General features: G+C 45.5%; 3 protein-coding genes across 3 annotated transcripts; 1 reads left to right on the top strand and 2 right to left on the bottom strand.

Annotated features, from left to right (window-relative positions):
* Positions 1–71: 71 nt before the first annotated feature.
* LOC124684394 lies at positions 72–1,101 on the bottom strand. Its single transcript, XM_047218714.1, has 2 exons — positions 606–1,101; positions 72–400 (listed from the first exon to the last, which is right to left on the bottom strand). Exons 1-2 carry the CDS (start codon positions 1,024–1,026, stop codon positions 306–308), a joined length of 516 nt encoding a protein of 171 aa, XP_047074670.1. The 5' UTR covers positions 1,027–1,101; the 3' UTR covers positions 72–305.
* A 2,965-nt stretch (positions 1,102–4,066) lies between these two features.
* Positions 4,067–6,175, top strand: LOC124684393 (diphthamide biosynthesis protein 3-like). Its single transcript, XM_047218713.1, has 2 exons — positions 4,067–4,337; positions 5,844–6,175. Exon 1 carries the CDS (start codon positions 4,091–4,093, stop codon positions 4,334–4,336), a length of 246 nt encoding a protein of 81 aa, XP_047074669.1. The 5' UTR covers positions 4,067–4,090; the 3' UTR covers position 4,337; positions 5,844–6,175.
* A 202-nt stretch (positions 6,176–6,377) lies between these two features.
* Positions 6,378–10,636, bottom strand: LOC124699764 (TBC1 domain family member 5 homolog B-like). Its single transcript, XM_047232016.1, has 5 exons — positions 10,500–10,636; positions 9,945–10,048; positions 9,247–9,423; positions 7,190–8,793; positions 6,378–6,835 (listed from the first exon to the last, which is right to left on the bottom strand). Exons 1-5 carry the CDS (start codon positions 10,634–10,636, stop codon positions 6,710–6,712), a joined length of 2,148 nt encoding a protein of 715 aa, XP_047087972.1. The 3' UTR covers positions 6,378–6,709.
* Positions 10,637–22,808: the final 12,172 nt, after the last annotated feature.

The raw sequence follows: 22,808 nt of genomic DNA, 5'->3' as shown, positions 1-22,808 counted from the left end.
TGGTGTACCACCATAGGACCTAGAAAAATCACAGGCAATTGTAACTATTCACCTCACCAAATAAAGCCAGGTAGTATCACCAGGTGTTACTGATCTCATACTGATGAATGTCGAGTGTTACAAATGATCAGGAAAGATGACATGAATTCAGTAAGTTCTTATTTCCCATACTAGATAATGAACTCATCAAGGGTTCTACATATGTACAATCGTAGCAGAAAACAATAATAGCAAGCATTAAAAGGACCAAGTCTTTCTTGATTTCCCACTTCACCCAGTGCAATAGCAGCTAATCCTCCTCCAGTTCAGCCCTGCTCAGCTGGTTCTGCTTCCTCAATCGTCACCTCCACTTCAACATCCGGATCCTCTGCTGATTCCTCCGCTTCGTCCGGGAAGTGGCCTGCGAAGCCATTAAGCCACAGGTTACATAACGTAGATTGCTAAACAGGGAAGCAGAACCAGCTATAGGGGTTGCAGAGCAGAATTAGGTCAGAATTGTTGTGAACTGTGGAGGATCTTGCTGTGCAAGTATGGGGCATTTCTGAATTATTATTACTTGGAAAGGGGGAAATGAAGATGGGGGGATCTGGGATCGGATTCCTCACCGTCGACGTAGTAGGCGGAGCAGGGGTAGCCGCGGGAGGAGGATGCGACGGCGCGGGCCTCGTCGTCGGAGAGCTGGGGCGGGAGCACCCCGATCCCGCCGCGGGTGACGAGCTCGAGGAGGCCCATGGCGGCGCCGGCGGGGCGGGGCGGCGCGAAGTAGGAGGTCCCGGGGCGGAAGGGCGCCCACTCGGGCTCGGACATCCGGGCCATGGCCCCGTCGATGGCCTCCTCCAGCCGCTGCTTGAGCGCGCTCGCGCCCTCCGCCGACGTCGACGCCCCCGCCGCGTCCACCTCCAGCACCATCGCCCGGCCCGCCCGCCGCGTGTGGTTGGCCCGGCGGCCCAGCACGCGCCCGCCCGGCTGGCCCCCGAGCCGCCGCGCCAGGGCCGCCGCCGTCCGGGAGGAGAGCACCCGCGCCATGCTCGAGGTGGTCGGAGCTCGTGGAAACCGGTGGAAGCCGCGCGTCGCGTGCGTGGTGTGGTGGTGTCGCGAAGGTGTGGGGAGGCGGAGGTGGGTGCGGGAGCTGGTGGTAAATATAGGTGTCGGCCCGGGGGCCTCTCCGCAAATAGGACCACGGTTCCGTCTCGGGCTAGAACTGTTTGCTAGATCTTTTCTTTTTAAAAGTAAAGACGGTTTCGCCCCCAGGAAATAAGGGCATCTCCAGCGGCCTAACGACAGACCGACGGAAAAACCGTTTGCGACCACACGAAACATACGATTGCCAGTGGCCCAATGTATAGTGATCGGGTTGTCCGTCGAGCCGTAAACATAGTCTAAATATGCGTCTTAGATGCATTTGGACGGACGATGCACGGTTGCATCGCGTGACCGCTTGCTTCTCCCACGGGTCCGCCTAGCAGCGACCTAGCTCGATGCGTCTTCTTAGGGCATGTCCAATCGGGGGCGCTTATTGAGACGCTTAGAGAGAAAAAGAAGATTTCATCAATTTAAAAACTCATTGAAGCGTCTATCCTCCCAACGCTGGACGCTTAACAGCCGATGCAAAATTTCCCGGATGCTGCGCTGCATGCTCTTATCCCGCGGGGTCCAACAGAAGGAAACAAACTAAGCGCCGGCTCTTTCCTTTGCATCGACACCACAAAGACGCTAGGAATTTCAACCTTAACTGTCCATCAACTGGGATTAGGATCCTAGCGTCGGGGGCTAAGCGCCCCCGTTGTACATGCCCTTAGCGGCGCGCCAGTAGTCGCGACGATGCATCGCTTTGGTAGTCTATGCAATGTTAATGGCGATGCCTCCCGTCCACCTCATGGTAATGAAAAATAAATGTCGTTGTCCAGCGTCTCACGCCCCTCGGTTGCCTTGTATAAAGAGGGGCACGCGCTAGGCTGCCTCATCTCCTTCACACAAATCCTAGCTGCCGCACAACCTCCACCGTATCGTCACCCCACCTCCTCTCTCTCAACCCCCGTGAGGGGATCCATGGCTGGTCCAGGTGGCCGGCGAGGCGGTAGCTGCGGCCGGGGCCGCCGTGCTGGAACAATATCACCCACCCCACCCCCTGCTCGATGTTGCATGCGTCGTCATCATCTTCGCAGGAGGCGAGGTGCTTCAAGTTCATCCTCCACACCGACGAGGGCCCCCTCGGCATCAAGCGGCTGCCGGAAATGTTCGTCGGCTTGGTGAATTTATGCCTCTTCTTCCTTTTCAGTATGAATGCAATATAGATCAAGCTAATGAGGCAAAAAATCCTGCACCACTTAACACACATTAAGGTATCATAAATGTTGTCATCTTACACACAAATCATAATGGTAGAGAGATGTTCTTTCAGCCGAGTTCATCGACGGCATTGAGCCGGCCGAGTTGCAGTTGCGGGAGGCCAGATGTGGCTTTTGCCAATGACCTGTCGATGTCATATTGGACGGACATGGCAAGATGTACCTTCACATCGGGTGGGACAAGTTTGCCCGTGCCCACAACCTTGAGGTCGGCTGTCTACTCACCTTCCTCTATGAAGGCGAAGACGAGATGATCGTCAAGGTGTTCGAGAAGACATCCCGCCGCACCACTACCACACCGACGAGGACACCGACAACTAGTAATGTCAGAATATTTATTCTTTGCAGCGAAGATGACGACCGGCCAATTAAAGCCACTAGTGTAGTTTTCTGGATGTTCTTCTGCTCATGCGGAGAAAACCAGGCACAACACTCTCTAGCTGGATTTTCCAGTTTAGGTGACTGAGTGTCTGAGAGTGTTTTTTCTTCGCAACGAAAACATAAAACTCGGGAGACCAACACTAGTTAGGTTTCCTTATTTTGTAATGTTTTAACTATGTTTCAAACTATTACGAGTAGTAGTTTGTGTAATGTTTCTATTTATAGATAAATGTAAAGAAAACAAATAGTATGCGTCGAGTCTCTATGGGCACCCAAATAAGAGCATCTCCAGGAGCTCATCCAAATTTGGTCCTCTATATCTCCATATAGAGGATCATCTATAAAGATTCCTTTTTAGATGTCCCCAGTTTTCCAGCAGATCATCTATAACCAGGACATCTATATTCTCTCTCCTATATTTTAATACTATCCTATAACTACTATTTAACAGATTTTTTCCAACGGCTCTATTTTTTGAACAGTTAGATTTCCAACGGCTATATTTCCAACGGCTATATTCCCAACGGCTATATTTTCCTCTCTATATATATACCACCATCTCCCACCTCTCTCATTACATTCCTGGTTGTAGCTTCTTTGCTCTCTATCCACTCTCTCACGATACAATTAGCACCTCTTGGGATATGATGATGAATTCATCGTCGTCTTCATCAGGCGACGATGAACTTATTATGGCAGCAATCGCCGAGGAGGAAGAGCAGGGAAATGCCCGACGCCGTGGCGGTTCCAAGATTGGATGTCAGATAATCGACAGAGGAAGAGATGCCGGATTTGTTCTTCTCTGGGATGATTACTTCAAAACAAATCCTCGCTACCCCGAGCACTTATTTCGGCGAAGGTTTGTCATTAGAACACTTGTCCGTGCTTCGTCACCCAGATGTGGAGGGCCGACCCAAGTTTTGGATGGACATGTATCGAGCCATGTCCGTGTACATGTGCTGCTGGAGAGCCTTTTTTAGACTTGGTCCTCTACATATCGTATACATGTCCGTTTAGATGATCTGCTGGAGATGCTCTAAAGGCACCATCAAACATGATCATTTTTGTGTTAGGCCGGTCGACGCAAATCGGACACGGACAGCCGCAGCCGGGCACGTCCGTTTGCTTCGCACAAAACCACGGGTGGACGCCACCGGTTTGACCAGTCGTATTGACGGGTTTGCCCCTCAGCGACCTCTTCGTGAATACTTAGATGAGCAAGGGTTTAGCAAAGAAACGTTCTCCACTTTTCCTCCGTAGACGCGGCGCGGCTTCTTCTTCGTGGCGGCGGCGCGCGAAACTATCGGAGGATTTCCGCCGCGGCGAGCTAGGGTTCGGGTTTCGGCGGTCGGCCCGCGAGGATGTCGGCGTACGACGAGGTGGAGATCGAGGACATGGAGTGGAGCGAGGAGCTGGGGGCGTACACGTACCCGTGCCCCTGCGGGGACCTCTTCCAGATCACGCTCGCCGACCTCAGGCTCGGGGAGGAGATCGCGCGCTGCCCCTCCTGCTCGCTCTTCCTCACCGTCGTATACAACGAGGAGGACTTCGCCGACGCCAAGGAGCCGCCGCAGAAGGCGGCGCCGCAGCCAGTCGCCGTCGCCTGAGGTAAATGTTTTTTTTTTTGCGCGATTGGGCCCAACCCGTGGTTCCCTGCGAAGTTTCTAATTCTTGGGTAGAGAAATTAGGATTTCAAATTGATGCTTTGAAGAAAATCATTTCGCTGTGTAATTTCTACTCGGTTTTGATGTAATACACTAGGTCTTAGTTTCTTTGGGTTATGTAATAATAGGTCTTAGTTTCTTTGGGTTATGTATGAGTTTGGATTCAGTCATTAATTATGGTCAGAATTTTAGCTTTGGATGGCCATGCTCTATATGTCGCGATTCGTCCAGGTTGGAGCTATGACTCCTACCAAGTACGGATTTATGGTCAATTTGGAATGTATACCAACACTAGCTTGGTGTAGTGATTTGATTTACGGCTATCCTGTGTTGACTATTCTGATTAGGGGAGGAAGGAGCGGGTAACATGGATGCTCAGAATATAGTGAATTCCTCATTATACTTGGTTCATTGTAAAGTTGGAACTCTAAAAAAACGTTGACCAACGGGGGAATGATCCCTCCCTTGGCTATACGTTGTTAGGTAGGATGAGACTCTCCCCGCGGAAGGACGCTAGGATGATAACCCGGTTTATTCGCCCCTCCCTGCGAAATTACCGCGAGATGGGGATTCGAACCCGGGTGGGCTGGCTGCGCACTCGCTTGCCTTGCCACTGAGCTGGAACTCAGTTCTCAAGTGGAACTCTGACTATAAGTGGTAGGTTGGTGGTGAGCTCTTGGATCTTCCATCAGCCTATTCGGTGATGGCCTTTGGGTTTTAGTTTCTTGTTTGGTTGCTTGTTAATTGAAGAATTCTGACCGGCATGGAATAGGGAGCTCATGCTTGTCTAAGTGTTCTTGTAAGCATTAACCTTTTCATTAGTTATCTTGCCTTGGCAGATCCTTCAGAATTAGAATAACGATGTTGGTCGTCAGCTTTCCGTTTGTCTCTTAAGATAAAAGTTGAAAACATCGGAGTGTAGCCACATCACAACTCTATTTACCATGTTAAGTATGAAGCTAGGAGGGTGAGTTTATTTTATTTTATTAGGCTCTGATTGGTTTTTGGGTACTTAGTTTCTGGTTGTGACGATTCAGTTGTAGTAATCTGTAACTGTTGGTAGCTGGAATCCTTGGTTACTTGTTCTTTTAGAGTCCTAACAGGGAGCGATCCTGTAAGAAGTTAAACATTGGTTCTGTTAAGGTTTCTAAGTGCACCCATCTTATTGAGAGCTTATATGTGAACCTTTGTTGTTTACGTACAATTCCGTGTTGGAACTAGGTTTAGTGTAGCCGGGAGACCATGTCATTCTCATCCTCATGCTTCTGCAGTGGTAATTTTGTCTGATTCATGTCATTAATTAAGTAGCTCTTCTGAAGTAGTTTGGTTAACACCAATTCAGGATTTCAAGCTTTTGTTGTATTAGAATCTTTCGGTGCCAGTGCTTTATCTTGCATTCATTTGTACAGCATTGACTTTCACATCTGACCTTCACAGCTGCTGCTTGCAGGACGATGGGATCATGGTGTAGCTGGGAAAGGAACTAGAGAGATTGTTTGGCACACACGGGAGCAGATGTATTTGTAGGATGAGAAAATAGTGGCATCGTATCAACCTTTGGCGGGTTGAACATAACTCGTATGGTTTCACTTAGTTGTTACATGGGCATCACTGGTGCATCTAATTTCCATCATGCCAAACTTTATAATCCCAGTGACTTTCCAGTGATGTTTTGATTATTGTACCTTCTGCTACAAAAAGAAGATTCTTGTGCCTTGTTACAACCTGTGATGTGGCCTTGTATGGGTTTGAGATACGGCTTAAGTGCTACCTTGCTCCTTACATCATTGACATAGAGATTTAAATATACAAGCTCCATGTCGACTAAACAAATGGCCTCCTGTAAATGCCCACAAGCACTAGTCCTTTGTTCAGTCTAAAACTGAATTAAAAAAATCCACAATTATGATACAGAGTTAGTGATGAATGATTGTCATGTAGACTGACATAGTATCTCAAGGGCAAGAAAATCACCATGGAAAAGGATAGTAACAGGAAACTTCACAAATCCATTATTGCTTAGGCGCCCAAACAAAGTGGGCAACAATAGAGAATAGGGTCCAGCTCACTTATTTACAGCCATATGTGCCCAGACATGGAGTTAGGACTTTTTATCACGTTACATGGACCATGTACAAACTATTTTGCATCAGTGCACTATTGGTTGAGTGCACATTACACCAGCTGAGCACTCATACAAGTCATCAGAAGGATTTTGATATCTTGTCAAATGTAAGTGTTATGTGTACAAAAGGGCTAACTGGAACGCATATGTAAATGTGATCATGCTGTGCTCCTAGTTAAAATCCACACTAGTTAGATACGACGTAAACGATCACTGATCTTCCTGAGTTCTTCGAGAGCTGCTAGCGCCTTCGCTTGCTCTGTGCTTCCAGCCTCTGAGGCCAATCGTAAATTTGGTTGAAAAAACAATTCAATGACCTGTTGAATAAACGAGTAAATTAGCCAAAGGATAGCATACGGACACACTTATTCATGATGATATCATGATCTGAGCGCTTTGGGGTTTATGTACTTGACAACAGAATAGGAGACCCAACGGAGGATTTTATACATTTGAATTATGTAATGTACTGTTAAAATGGATACGCCTGTGTATGAAATTATCAGAATATAGGATCCACATAATACCAACACCAAGTACGAGCTTTAGCAAAACCTCCAACTAGGTAAAGCTGCATATGCCTCTGACTCCAAGAAAATAACTGTGATGTGATGCAGTAACATACTCTACTTTAAATTTCATAATCAGCAGATTCAGGCAAGCATGGTTACCTGAATATTTTCAACCATTGAGTCGCCAAAAGACCTTAACGTTCCAATTAACTCTTTATCAACCACATTCAAACTTGGGCCTGCATCAAAACTTAAACTACGCTCCGGAGTTGGCTGATAATCCACCGATTCAGATGTTTTATTTGTAATTGATACTTCATCAATCTTACCATTTGTCTGACCAGGTTCATCAATCTTACAATTTTGCACAGAGAGTGGATCAGGCTCATTAACCACCTTTACATCATGGGAAACACATGGTTCTTCTGTATGACGGGTATCATGGCCATGATCAGTACGACGCCGGAAAGATGTCTTCCTACTCCTGGCTATGTACTCACGAGCTTCACGGTTCTTCATTCCAGCCGAAGAGGAGCCATCAATTGCACCTACCTCGCATAGACTGTTTGAGGTACTCCTAATGATCTCAGTACCTTGATTAACACGATCCTTTTGGTGTTCAATAGGCATGGGTGACAAACTGTTTACCAAATTGTCCGGAACTATATCGGCGTTGTGAGGTACATCAACAATAGACTGACTAGTTGAAGTCAAAATACTGTTTCCAGATTTAGCATCCTTGGTTCTGGAAACATTTGATTCCGTGTTAGACCTCCTTAGCAATCCCCTGCCCTTCATCCTAGCAATTGGACCACCACTTGTTTTGTCTACTGACATCTGCAGCGTCTTCCATGTCTCTTCCCAATAGTTTGGTGGAGTCAATGGAGATTTTCCTGTGAGAGATGTAGGAAGATTTCGTTCTAAAGCAAAAGATTGAAGTAGCTTGGCTTTCTCAATCAAGTTCTTTAGGTCGATGTCATCAGGAAAATTCAACAGTCTCACCAGGCAAGAAGTCGCATGTTCACTTCCTAGCAAGGAGGATCTGAGATGAAGCATCATAGAGACTGCCATTGACAAAATCAGGGCACCACGCGAAGAACATAAAACTTTAAACTGATAGTGTCCTCGGCTCTTTATCTCTGTACAGTATGAATCGTTAGGGGAAGAGAATATCTCATCCCAAATAAACAGAAGATTGTCAAGTGAAAATTCGCGGCCAAATAGGACTCGGAGCCATCGTAGGGCAAAGTACTGAGGTTCTACTCCCAACTCCACGAGATGACTGTGAAGAGAGGAATCCACACTAGCAAGCAAGTGATATATTGCGGACGATGCCTCCCTTACAGGTGTTAAACCCGCGCTTGATTCTGGTGCAGGACTGAGAGAATAGAAGTCAGTGATAGCAACTACACCTTGCTCACCATTCACCAAACCGTTCATCAAATTCTCAAACATACAATAGGCATCATGTTCCATAAACTTTTCTGATAAAATAATACCCAGCTCACCCTCTGCTCCATATGCATCATTTATCAAGAGGAGGTCCCTGGTGTCAGGATCAAGATCGTCCAAACTTCTAATTTTAGCTGCACTGCCCTCAAAAGCGTTTTTCCTCTCACCCCTGTTCAGCTTTGGCCTATCTGGAAATGTTTGGCCAACAAAATCATCACCAAATAACTCTTCATGAAGCTCCCTGACTTGTTTGAAGTGCTGCACATCAATGTGAAGGACATAGAACAAAGGAGCTAAAAGTTCATGCATTCCTGTAGAGAAGAAGTGAATTACGCTGTCAAACGTGGAACAAGAACGGATTGATGTTAGAGCCATTAGACGAAGAAAAACAATGATCAATGATCAACTCCTAGTAAGTCAAAACATTATGTGGCAGCCAGAATAGCATATTGAGTTACACATGTGGTTCAAAGGATGTGCACCTGCTAGTTAGTTTCATAAACAAAGTTAAGTTCAATCTGCTCATGACATGAAACCACCAGTATTACACTATCAATTGCCATCAATAGGTTGCGGTTACATAACAAAAATACTGGTTCGAAAATTTCTTGAATAGTGACTCCTAAGAAATATTAAATAAATATGAGGCCCACGAACCATTTATCTTATGTATACCATATTGCAGGGCTTGGAGCTACTTGGACTCCTCCTTGGTTAGGTCAGATGAGGAGTGCAAAGTAGCTGAATACACGCCAATGACTTACCTTGTTTATATCCAAATTCTGGGTACCTGAGGCTCCATACTAACAGTATACGTTCAAGCATGGACTGACATGTGGCTGTATGGAAGAATTCTCCCAATTCAGGATAGAGTCGGGACAGATCTTGGTTCAGCATTTTCTCTAGTTCTGCGTTCCTGAAATATTGACCCCAAGTGCTTTCTGCATTCATGATGTACAAAATGATTAGAACAAAAAAAAAGATGATCTCACTAAATGTTGTGTCGTTTTTCATCCAAAAAAAAACAAAGAAGATGTGAAAGATGTATGTTTTTTTGCATTGTCTAGCATACACGCCGAACCAAGAAAACACATAACAGCCGAGGAAAACATCACCACGTTCTTTCTTGGTGTAAATTGTAACCAGTTTATTATCAGTTGAGGGCTGGTGTTAGGTTGCGGTGAGACATAGTAGTAGTTGGCTACTCAGGGGAAAAAAAGGCTTAACACTTTATCCTCCTTATCCCAGCCAGCCTCCCCTGAGTCATCTAGCACCAACCATTTAACCAGACATTTGGTGACAGATCATCATCAACTTTATTTCAGTAACCATTGTGGTACGAGAAAGATGCTTCGGAATATTATATCTACCAAGTATTTAAGTGGAAGATTTCAAGTGAATGTCTAGTGCCGCAAGCAATGTCAAGTCGGAAAGCACCTGTTTGAGGAAAAATCCTACCCACCTGGGTTCTGTGACAGTGGGTTCTCGACAACAAGATCATGGCCACCTTCTTCATCCTTGGATATATGGGGATCAATCAACAGCCGCCGCCGCAAATTCGCATATCTACAACAACAGAAACCAATTGTAAGCCGGGATTCAAAACCCGCGGAGTCAACAATTTCGCATATTTTCCCCACACATTGGCAAGTAAATTGTTTCACAAATAGAATGAAACATTTACTATGGTACTTAACACGATGATTAGATCTTTATATCCATGTGTAAAGCATGTGTTTGTAGCTTCGCTGGAATTAAACACTCCAACCTACCCATATTACATTCCCAGGCGCAATCTCCAGTCACAAGTTATTTAGGATCAGTATTAGCATCGCACCGAATCAGACAATTAAGAACATGAACCATTTCCAAGAAACCGGGGCCATGTGGCCAATCAATTGCCTAATGCCTAGAGAAGTTCAAACCTTTATTTTTTTCCTACGCGCTAATCAAGGTAAAGATCGCTTTGTTGATCTAACAATAACACGAGCGGAGTTTCGCCGGGGGCCTGACTGACCTGCGGCGGGAGTCGGCGGCGGCGCGGCGGAGCTCGTTGGTGGGGACATCGGGGGAGCCGGGGAGGACGCCGAGATCGGCGCGCCACCGGGCGCCGCGGAGGCCGGCGAAACGCTGCCCCGCCGGTGACTCCGGCATTGCCGCGGCCCGCCCGCGTCGGTTCCGGCCCAGCCCCCGCGCGCGCGCCCGGACAGGGATCGAACGGACACCCCGGGGCGTGCGAGGAGTGCGCGCAGACTGGAGAGGTCGGGCCAGACCAGACGCGCCGATCCGCGATCGGGATTGGGATCGAGGAGGACGAGAGAGGGAGAGGGTGAGGATTGGGTGTTGGCCTGACCGCCGGAGGAGGTGGAGGCGCGAGGGAGGGAGGGGAAAGGGAAGAAGTGTTCGACAGGGAAGGAGAAAACGCCTTGGGTGTCCCGTCCCGGCGCCGGTGGCGTTACGATTGGAACTGTCGCCGCTTGGATGGATGACGCGGTGCAACGACCTCTTCCATCCGCCAAAATGACTTGGAAATAATAATTGGAAATAAGTTTTTCAATTCGAATGTATTTAGTGTCTAGATACATTTACATTAGACAAATCTTAGATAATTTTCATGGGACGGATGGAGTACTTCATTGGTGATCCCTGACCCCACACATTGCACATAGTTGAAGAAAGTGAAAATTCGAATTGAATAACTTATTTTAGTACATAGCTGACCATTTGCCTTTCTTAGTTAATTTGGTTGATAACTAAAAGGAAAATGGTTGCAAAGTGAGATTGGCTCTAGTGCTTAGATTCCCTGTGATGTGCTGGAACAACCCACCCAGATTTCACTTCTAGAGTTGGAATGTGCACTTGCATTTACGTGGATTTAACAACGTTATTCTTTTAGTGGTAGGAGGACATCTCGTCAACATCATGGATTCACATTTGAACGCTAATGTTCTTTACAAAAAGAGATGCAAATCAGTAACAATGTCAATGCCTTCTTTGGGAGTAGTATCTTGGCGATGAACTTTATGAATGTTTGGTATAGTTTGGAAGCAAATGTTAAACTCGTATCAATTTTCTCTAGAGGATCCGATTATGCTCATCTAAATTTGCGGTGTCCTCCCGATGGGGGGACACGGGTACATTCTATTATTGGTTGCATTGTGCGATGTATAATGATTTGTGTGGTGCGGGTCTCTCAACTCAATCGATGCTTGAGGCTTAGACCAGTTGTAGCATATGGACAAGCTGCAAGGACAAGGTGAAGAAACTTGGTCAAATTTGTTAAATTGTCCTCGTCAGACACATCTTCAAATAAAACACTAACCAATAAAATCACGGTAAAAAGACAATAACAAGGTATAAAAAATGAAAGTTATGGTAGAGCTCACTAACTGAATAATATGTCTGCACAATTTTCGTATTTAGCAATGTGGCGAAAATATGAAATTGTACCCGGTTGCTCCCTAGAACAAACCCATGATAAAAGCCATCGGAGTTTGGAGGCCTCTTTCCTGCCCAAGATGAGTATACAACTCCCCAACTCTTAGTATTTATGGTGCTTTTGCAAAACCGATATGACCACTCCACCTCGGAAAAAGCCACCTCGTCGATGTCAAGTTTATGTTAATAACACACAAATAATATCTGCTCTCCGAGACGGTGCAAATCATATATGTACAATTTTTGGATGGTCCTGCATACATGGTCGTTGCATCTTTGAGATGCACAAAGACACATGAACAACATGATCACAAACTATCAGATTTTCTCAAATCGGGGAACGATATCCTATCGATAATTCATATCGGGTTTAAAACATATGGTTTGTCACACATTTATACTAAACATTTTCATTTGTATACACTATTCTATCATCACATTTATGATTTTAGCTATAACCTTCCGTATTGTGTCTATCAATATCAACCATACATGATACTATAAATTAACTCGATTATGACATAATAGTAACATATTTTACTAGGCATCAATGATGCCAAAGTAGAAGATGTGTTACTTTAAGAATAGTTTGGAACATTTGCCTGAACCAATTCAACATAAATCAAAGCAAGCCACGTAAAAGACAAAATAAATACCTCCATTCTAGCCATAGAGTTGTTTCTGCCATTTTGATGTGCTATAATGTGCTTATATGTATTTGCGCAATTACAAATATCTGCAAAGTATCTTGATAGAGGAATATATGATTCTAACAGATTTTCTAATTAATAAGGGTTTGAGAGGAGGATTGTGGTAGTTCTTTTGGCCTAATAGGATTAGCTGGCTTACTTGTAAATAATGTATTATAAGGAAGAGGGGATGTGAAGGACATATCCAAAAGAAACAAAGAATCGTTTGGGCTATCTGGACGACGATTCTAGGCTTTTGCGACATGAAGTGATGAAGGCCTGGTAAAGTGCGACAAAGTTGAGGAGGACCTGGAATCCATGGGATCCTAGCGCTCCTCATCAGGTCGTTCATTCTTTGATCGGTGTCGTTCATTGGTGGTGATTGATGGTTGTGAAATTTGTGAGGATTCTGAGATTATATCCTAGAGAACAAAAAAAGAGGCCAAAGAGATAAGTGGAAAGGGGGTAATTCCTCGATCTTCAACCCAAGGAGGATACGAGAGATGGAGGAGTGAGCAAGTGATACGTCTCCGACGTACGGATGAAGCCCGGTGATCAGGGGGGTACGTGCGCACCCCCTGGCTACTCGACACGTGTCTAACGACGTCCAATAATCCGTTAACACTCCACCTCCTCAGACGCACCCGTCCCGACACGCGAGGCGCTACCGGTGGCGACAGTTCTTGCGCACCAGGACCTCCTGCCGAGCGACGCCACCAATGCCTCCCGAGCGTCTGAGACCGCGGGAGTCCGAGCAGAGGACGATTCAACGGGTTCCAAATTGATTCAACGGGTTCCAGGAGCGGCCAGGTTCCAAATCGATTCAACCGGCCCCCAAATCGAGTTAGTGGGCGCTCGAAGTGGCAGCCATGGCGGACACCAGGAGCCCGACGCTTGAAACCCCGTCGCTCGAAGGGGCGGCCATGGCGGACACCGGGACCGGCCCAATTCGAGTCAACAGCGGGCGATGGCGAGGCCGTTTCGGAAGGAATTAGGGGCGGTTTTCTCCCCGCACGGCTGGTGCGCGTGTGCGGTAGCGCATCTCCAGGTCGAGGTCGCTCCGGTGGGCGGCAGGCGCTGCAGTAGCGCATCCCGGAGCAGCGCGGAAGCGTGGAGGAGGGGAGGGTGCCCCAGAGGCGCAGGTGGCGAGGGGAGTCCCCGGCGTCGGCGCGGCGCGCCTCCTCGAGGAGCTTGGCCACCGCGGCCGCGGCGGTGGGCGGCAGGCGCTGCAGGATCACGGCGGCGTGGAGGAGGGGAGGGTGCCCCGGAGGCGCAGGTGGCGAGGGGAGTCCCCGGCGTCGGTGCGGAGGCGCCCATGGCGGCCGTTCCTGGGCAGCGTCGGGGCTTGAGGATGAGTTGGGGATGGGAACGAGAGGAGAGGAGAGGAGGGGATGAATTAGGATTTCACGGCCGTTTTTTCTCCGTAGCATCTACTGTGAGAGAGCGAATCTAAAAGCAAATCCAACGTTGTTTAGGGGGTGCGCACGTACCCCCCTGAACACCAAATCCACTCTCCTCCGACGTATCGATAATTTCTTATGTTCCATGCCACTTTATTGATGATATCTACATGTTTTATGCATACTTTATGTCATATTTATGCATTTTCCGGCACTAACCTATTAACGAGATGCCGAAGAGCCACGATACGGAAAACCTTCCAGAGACGACGCCGCCGCCAATCCCATCTCGGGGGATTCAGGAGATCGCCTCCGGCACCCTGCCGGAGAGGGGAATCATCTCCCGGAGGACTCTTCACCGCCATGGTCGCCTCCGGAGTGATGAGTGAGTAGTTCACCCCTGGACTATGGGTCCATAGCAGTAGCTAGATGGTCGTCTTCTCCTTATGTGCTTCATTGTCGGATCTTGTGAGCTGCCTAACATGATCAAGATCATCTATCCGTAATGCTATATGTTGTGTTTGTTGGGATCCGATGGATAGAGAATACTATGTTATGTTGATTATCAATCTATTACCTATGTGTTGTTTATGATCTTGCATGCTCTCCGTTATTAGTAGAGGCTCTGGCCAAGTTTTTACTCTTAACTCCAAGAGGGAGTATTTATGCTCGATAGTGGGTTCACGCCTCCATTAAATCTGGGACAGTGACAGAAAGTTCTAAGGTTGTGGATGTGTTGTTGCCACTATGTATAAAACATTGATGCTATGTCCGAGGATGTAGTTATTGATTACATTACGCACCATACTTAATGCAATTGTCTGTTGTTTGCAACTTAATACTGGAAGGAGTTCGGATGATAACCTGAAGGTGGACTTTTTAGGCATAGATGCATGCTGGATAGCGGTCTATGTACTTTGTCGTAATGCCCAATTAAATCTCACAATACTCATCATATCATGTATGTGCATTGTCATGCCCTCTCTATTTGTCACTTGCCCAACTGTAATTTATTCACCCAACATGCTATTTATCTTATGGGAGAGACACCTCTAGTGAACTGTGGACCCCGGTCCATTCTTTTAATCGAATACAATCTACTGCAATACTTGTTCTACTGTTCTCTGCAAACAATCACCATCCACACTATACATCTAATCCTTTATTTAGCATAGAAAAGTACAATGTCATAATCACAACTTGATTTCCCAACGACATGTCTATTTAGCATAGAAAATCTATCACCAGATCATTTGAGACATACTAATCAAGTGAGAGGATAACATATGGTTATTATGTCCATGTTTCACAACATTGATAACACAACAGATCATCCTATTTAGGCCTTCTCCTGAAACATCTAACTACACAGAAAAAATATGTAGATCATGGTCCAAGTATATTTGCATTAAATATGATTGGGGTCGAGGTCTAGGTACACTTTTCTTAATGGCGGCTGGTGATCACACACTTCTCACAACAGCAATGGTTACACTCTGCACAATCTACACGATTAAACCATATTGCAATGAATATGCATTCACAAACAACACGCATGCAATAAATGCTATGCACCAAGGTTCTATTCCTATTGAAAAGGTTTAATCAACATATTCTCCTGCCCAAGATCTAATTTACCAAACTTTTAGGTGCAAAGGAGTAACTAAATTAGGTTTTTATTATTATAAATGGTTATGCAAAGGTATTCTACAAATAAATGCAATTCATATTTTGTAAACTTTGAACTAGCATACAAGAGGCATCTCGGGATGCTAACTGATTTTACAAAACTACTACAAATGGAATAACCCATTTTGGGATTACATATTTTATTTAATAGAAAAATTACTCAAACTAGGAATTTCAAATTTGGATAATTTAAGATACGTAAGTTCAAATTTTATTGCTCCAAAGTGTTCCTTATGTTTTGATTGCATATACATAAATTTTTTAAAGTTGGAGTTGCAAAACTATAGTTATGATTTTGGCAAGGTGCGGCCTATTGGAAATATGTTTAGAACATATGGTGCGTCACATATTTATACGAAACATTTTCATTTTATATACACCATTCTACCACCGCGTCTACGATTTTATCTATAATTTTCGTATTGTGTCCATCAATATCAACCGTACATGATATTGTAAGTTAACTCGATTATGACATAATTCGAACATATTTTTACTAGGCATCCAATGATTCCAAAGTAGAACTTTATAGATGTACTAAAATGTGTTACTTTTAAAATTTGTTTCGAACACTTGGTTGAGCCAATTCTACATAAGTCGAAGCAACCATGTAAAGATGAGATAAATATCTCCAATCTAGCCATAGAGTAGTTGCTGCCATTTTGATGTGCTATAATGTGCTTATATGTATATTTTCTAATATAAATATCTTGATAGTGGAAAATTGTACAATTCTACAAAAAATCCTAATTAATAAGGGTGTGAGAGCAGGATTGTAGTAGTTCTTTTGACCTAATAAAATTATATGGCTTACTGATAGTTGTGAAAACAACCATCTTTATCCGCGTCTAAATCATATATTATTAAGTCAAACAATTGATGAGATATCTGACATAGGCATCCCGGATGGGCCTGCCGAATAAGGTACCCGAGGATGGCTGAAGGCCCACGACCCAAAGTTTATGAAGCTCAGAAGCCCAATAAGCATCGATATGGAAAATAGAGATAGATTAGGAATAAAGTCTTGTATCAATGCGGGAAGGACTCAAATAGTCTCCCGGACTTTGTAACTTGTACGATACGAAAGCCTCGGCTCCACCTCCTGTATAAAGGGGAGCCGAGGGAGAAAGAAAGGATCGAATCATTGTCAACACAAACTCTAGTTTTTCATAGTCGAGCAACTGTTTCGGCTGAACCTTCGAGATCTACTTGCACTCTACTTTCTACGAAAACCCAAGTCTACAATCCGTAAGCATTGACAAGTTAATCCCTAGTCAATTGGCGTCGTCTGTGGGAATTAGACGTAAACGAGTATACGGAAATTGTAGGGTAGTGCACAGCTCCCAATAGGGCCGGCGTTGTATTATATATTGAGGAGATTACAAGAGGTACATGTTAGGAAGCACAGTCGGTTTAGGTTTATACATACCTAACCAGATACAAATCAGAGTTAGAACCTAATACGATTGTATAGTTTATCACCCTCCCTCAATCTCAGCCGTACCACGAAGGTTGAGATTGCGCTTGCATGTTTGAAATATCGGTAGTGGTAGTGGCTTGGTGAAAATATCAGCTAGCTGATCTTTGGATGAAATAAACTTAATTTGGAGCAATTTCTGAGCAACCCGTTCTCGAACAAAATGAAAATCAACCTCTATGTGCTTTGTTCGAGCATGGAAAACCGGATTAGAAGAAAGATATGTTTCTCCAATATTATCACACCATAGTATAGGTGGACGACTCTCTGAAACACCAAGCTCACCAAGAAGAGCTTCAACCCAAATAAGTTCTGCCGTAGCATTAGCAAGTGCTTTGTATTCAGACTCTGTACTGGAACGAGAAACCGTAGCCTGTTTGCGAGCATTCCAAGCAATTAGATTACCACCATAAAAGATAGCATATCCCCCAGTTGATCGCCGATCATCAGAATTACCAGCCCAATCCGCATCAGAAAAGGCGGACAATAGATCAGAAGATGTAGTAGAACGGTTTAAAAATAACCCATGTGTCATGGTAGCCTTGACATATCGCAAGATGCGTTTAACGGCTGACCAATGAGAACATCGAGGAGCATGAAGATATTGGCATAGCTTGTTAACCGCGAAGGATAAATCTGGCCGAGTCATAGTAAGATACTGGAGCCCTCCAACAATACTACGATAGCGTGTAGACTCATCAGTAGAAAGAGGCATCTGTAGAAGACAATTTATCTGAAGAGGCCATTGGTGTAGAAGCCGGAGAGCACTTGAGAAGGCCAGCACGCCGTAAAAGCTCAGACGCATACTTGCGCTGACTAAGGAGAAGACCACCATCATATTTTTGCACCTCAATCCCAAGAAAGTAATGCAACTGTCCAAGATCCTTGAGAGCAAAAGAGGCACGCAAACGATGAATAAGGCGATCAGTGGCAGTAGTCGAAGAACTCACCACTATAATATCATCCACATAAACGAGCAAATAGATAGTAACCCTAGGCCGCCGAAATATAAAGAGAGATGTATCAGCTGTAGATGCAGTAAAACCATGACCAGCAAGAACTGAACTGAGACGGGCATGCCACGCACGAGGAGCTTGTTTCAGTCCATAAATCGCCTTATCAAGACGACACAAGTATGAAGGCCGAATGGTATCCTCAAAACCAGGTGGTTGACGCATATAGACTTCCTCCTCAAGAACTCCATGCAAAAATGCATTCTGAACATCAAGTTGACGAAGATGCCAACCATGTGTAATCGCCATGGATAGTAGAAGGCGGATAGTAGTAGGCTTGACGACAGGACTGAAAGTATCCTCATAGTCAAGACCATATCGTTGTTTGAACCCTTTAGCCACAAGACGTGCCTTATATCTTTCAATAGAGCCATCAGATTTTTTGCTTAATTTTAAACACCCACTTGGAATCAATTACATTCACTCCATATTCACTCTATGTACCGGTGGAACCAATCGCCAAGTCTTGTTGGACTGAAGAGCAGAGAATTCGGTTTCCATAGCTGTGCACCAGTGCGGAGAAGTCATGGCTTCTTGATGATTACGAGGTTCAGAATGCAAAAGATCAACAGTATGAGCCATCCTAATAGCACGCCATGCTACTGTCCCATCAGTTCTCTTCTTTGGATGACGCACACCCTTTTGTAAACGAGTAGTAACTCCACGTTGCTCAAGTGGTGGAATTAAACTAGTATGCTCCATCCCAGAATTAGCTGGCGCTGTAGCTGTCATGGAAGATGCATCGCCAGGAGAAGCAGTGTGCACGCGCGACGGAGTGTCGGCCGCTCCGTCGTCCACCCGGGACGGTGAGCTGTACGGTGACGAGGCTGTCTCTGTTGGGCCAGAAGAGTGCACCCGGGTAACCGGCTCTTCCGTGGTCCTGTCTGCATGGGAGGCGACATCTCCATGCAAACGTGTATGATCGACCTGAACAACCTCGTCCGAGCGATCAGGAGGCGGAGAATCATCATCCAGAAGCTCCAATCGAACGCCACGACCCAGACCTGCACCATGATTAGCTAAAAGCAGCGGAGTATATGCAGCATCATCAAATTGGTCAGGGTGCAATGGATTTGCGGAGGAGGAGGGTAGTGTGGAGTTTGTAGGCATTTGTGAAAAAGGAAAAACACTTTCATCGAAAATCACATCACGGGAAATGTAGACACGGTTTGTGGGTACATGAAGACATTTGTAACCTTTGTGGAGGGAGCTATAACCAAGGAAAACATATTTTTTAGAACGAAATTCAAGTTTGCGTTTGTTGTATGGACGAAGGTGTGGCCAACATGCACACCCGAAAACTTTCAGAAAAGTATAGTCAGGAATTTCCCCAAGTAGACGCTCAAGTGGAGTTTGCATAGATATGACACGACTAGGAAGTCGATTGATAAGGAAACATGCAGTAGAAAATGCATCACTCCAAGATCGATAGGGAACGGAAGCATGAGCAAGTAGTGCCAAGCCAGTCTCTACAATATGACGATGTTTTCGTTCAGCGGTACCATTTTGTTGATGTGTATGTGGACACAAAACACGATGGGAAATCCCAATATCCGAGAAGAATTTGTTCAACCTATGGTACTCGCCACCCCAATCGGTTTGAACATGGATTATTTTACGGTTCAAAAGACGCTCAACATGTTGTTGAAATTGAAGAAAAACTTTGAACACCTCAGACTTATGTTTAAGAAGATAAAGCCACGTAAAGCGACTATAAGCATCAATAAAGCTCACATAATATTCATGTCCACTAACAGATGTCTGGGCAGGACCCCAAACATCAGAAAAAATAATCTCTAAAGGTGTAGTAGTAACTCTAGTCGAAAGAGAAAAAGGCAACTGGTGACTTTTGCCTTGTTGGCAAGCATCACAAATTACATCTTTATTGACTGACATCGAAGGAAGTTCATGACGATGTAAAATATGCTGGACTATTTGAGTAGCTGGATGACCTAGACGCGAGTGCCACCGATCACGTGACACCTTAATACTGCTGAAAACTTGCTTGAAGAATGAATGATGAAGATTATAGAGGCTTCCACGACATCCCCCTCTAAGAAGAACCTCCCTCGTTTCCCGGTCCTTGACAAAGAAATACCAAGGATGAAATTCAAAAAACACATTATTATCCCTAGTAAATTTAGGAACTGAGAGAAGATTACGTGTAACGGAGGGAACACAAAGGACATCTTTTAAGTGTAAAGAGTGTGATGATGTGGGAAGAATAGATTGACCAATATGAGTAATGCGCATACCTGCACCGTTAGCTGTATGAACATGATCCTTGCCATGGTACTGCTCCTTCATATGAAGTTTGTCGAGCTCATTGGTGAGGTGATCGGTCGCCCCTGTATCGGCATACCAACTAGGATCAATTGGGTAGGAGGAGGTTGACCCCTGTGGTGTTGATCCATGTGTCACCGTGAACGCAGCAATTTGGCGATCCATGTACCGCCCATCATTACCAGTGCCGAGGAAGTTACGTTGGAATCTTTTAAAGCAACAAGAAGCAACATGCCCAACTTTTTCACAAATTTGACAAGTAGGCCTAGTACCACCACTCGAGGTAGAGCCAAAAGAGGGGCCACGGCGATCAGACATGTTGGAGTTGTAGGAGCTACCGCCAAAATTTCCTCCACTACCGCTAGGCTTGGTATAGTTTAGTTTCCCTCCTCCACCTTGAGTGCGTTGGTCTGGACGGTACTGCTGAAACGGACCCTGTCGACCACCAGCGGTCTTGGCCGCATAATTTGCTGAGTGAATCTCGATGCCAAGATCAGCTTTCCGGGCTTCAGATCGCTGTTCCGTGTTGAGCATGGACGCGTAGATATCACGTATGGGCATAGGATTACTAGTGTTGCGCGCTGAGACTACCTCAACTAGAGCATCGTAGTCACTGTCCAACCCAGCTAGGAGGTATCCAGTAAATTCTTCAGGACGTAGGAGCTGACCTATCGACGTTAATGTATCGGACAACTGCTTAACTTTGTTGTAATAAACCGTGACACTTGAGTTCAGCTTCTTGAGATTCTGAAGAGCACCACGGATCTGCATAGATCGCGCAGTAGATTGCGAAGAGAAGCTTGCTGTGAGTGTTTCCCAGGCCTCACGAGAGGTAGTGGCTAGCATCACCATACCAATCACGTCTTCATACAGGGAACAAATTATCGCAGAGAGGATCGATTGATCCTGTTGATGCCATGCTTCCATGAGAGGATTTACTATAGTAGGAGGAGCGGCCTTGTCAGCAGTAGCAGCCGGATTGATGATGGTTGCCGACGGACAGGGGAGCGATCCGTCCACAAAACCCATCAGTCGTTGGCTTCGTAGGATCGGAAACACTTGCGGACACTGATACGCCTCCGACGTATTGATAATTTCTTGTGTTCCATGCCACATTATTGATAATATCTACATGTTTTATGCACACTTTATATCATATTCGTGCATTTTCTGGAACTAACCTATTAACAAGATGCCGAAGAGCCAGTTGCTGTTTTCTGCTGTTTTTGGTTTTAGAAATCCTAGTAACGAAATATTCTCGGAATTGGACGAAATCAACGTCCAGGGTCCTATTTTGCCACGAAGCTTCCAGAAGACCGAAGAGGAGACGAAGTGGGGCCATGAGGTGGCCACACCCTAGGGCGGCGCGGCCCAGGCCCTAGCCGCGCCGACCTATGGTGTGGGCCCCTCGTGCCGCCTCTTTACCTGCCCTTCCGCCTACAAATAGCCTCCGTCGCGAAACCCCCAGTACCAAGAGCCACGATATGGAAAACCTTACTGAGACGCCGCCGCCGCCAATCCCATCTCGGAGGATTCTGGAGATCTCCTCCGGCACCCTGCCGGAGAGGGGATTCATCTCCCGGAGGACTCTTCACCGCCATGGTCGCCTCCGGAGTGATGAGTGAGTAGTTCACCCCTGGACTATGGGTCCATAGCAGTAGCTAGATGGTTGTCTTCTCCTCATTGTGCTTCATTGTTGGATCTTGTGAGCTGCCTAACATGATCAAGATCATCTATCTGTAATACTATATGTTGTATTTGCCGGGATCCGATGGATAGAGAATATTATGTTATGTTAATTATCAAGTTATTACCTATGTGTTGTTTATGATCTTGCATGCTCTCCGTTATTAGTAGAGGCTCTGGCCAAGTTTTTGCTCTTAACTCCAAGAGGGAGTATTTATGCTCGATAGTGGGTTCATGCCTCCATTGAACTGCGGACGATGACAGAAAGTTCTAAGGTTGTGGATGTGCTGTTGCTACTAGGGATAAAACATTGATGCTATGTCTAAGGATGTTATTGATTACATTACGCACCATACTTAATGCAATTGTCTGTTGTTTTGCAACTTAATACTGGAAGGGGTTCGGATGATAACCTGAAGGTGGACTTTTTAGGCATAGATGCATGCTGGATAGCGGTCTATGTACTTTGTCGTAATGCCCAATTAAATCTCTATATTTATCATGACATGTATGTGCATTGTTATGCTCTCTCTATTTGTCAATTGCCCGACTGTAATTTGTTCACCCAACATGCTGTTTATCTTATGGGAGAGACACCTCTAGTGAACTGTGGACCCCGGTCCTATTCTTTACATCGCATACAATCTATCG

This window comes from Lolium rigidum, chromosome 1 (assembly GCF_022539505.1).
Source record: "Lolium rigidum isolate FL_2022 chromosome 1, APGP_CSIRO_Lrig_0.1, whole genome shotgun sequence".
In the NCBI taxonomy this organism is placed as follows: Eukaryota; Viridiplantae; Streptophyta; class Magnoliopsida; order Poales; family Poaceae; genus Lolium; species Lolium rigidum.
Note: the sequence above shows the minus strand (reverse complement) of the source record. Positions and strands in the feature narration are given on the sequence as shown.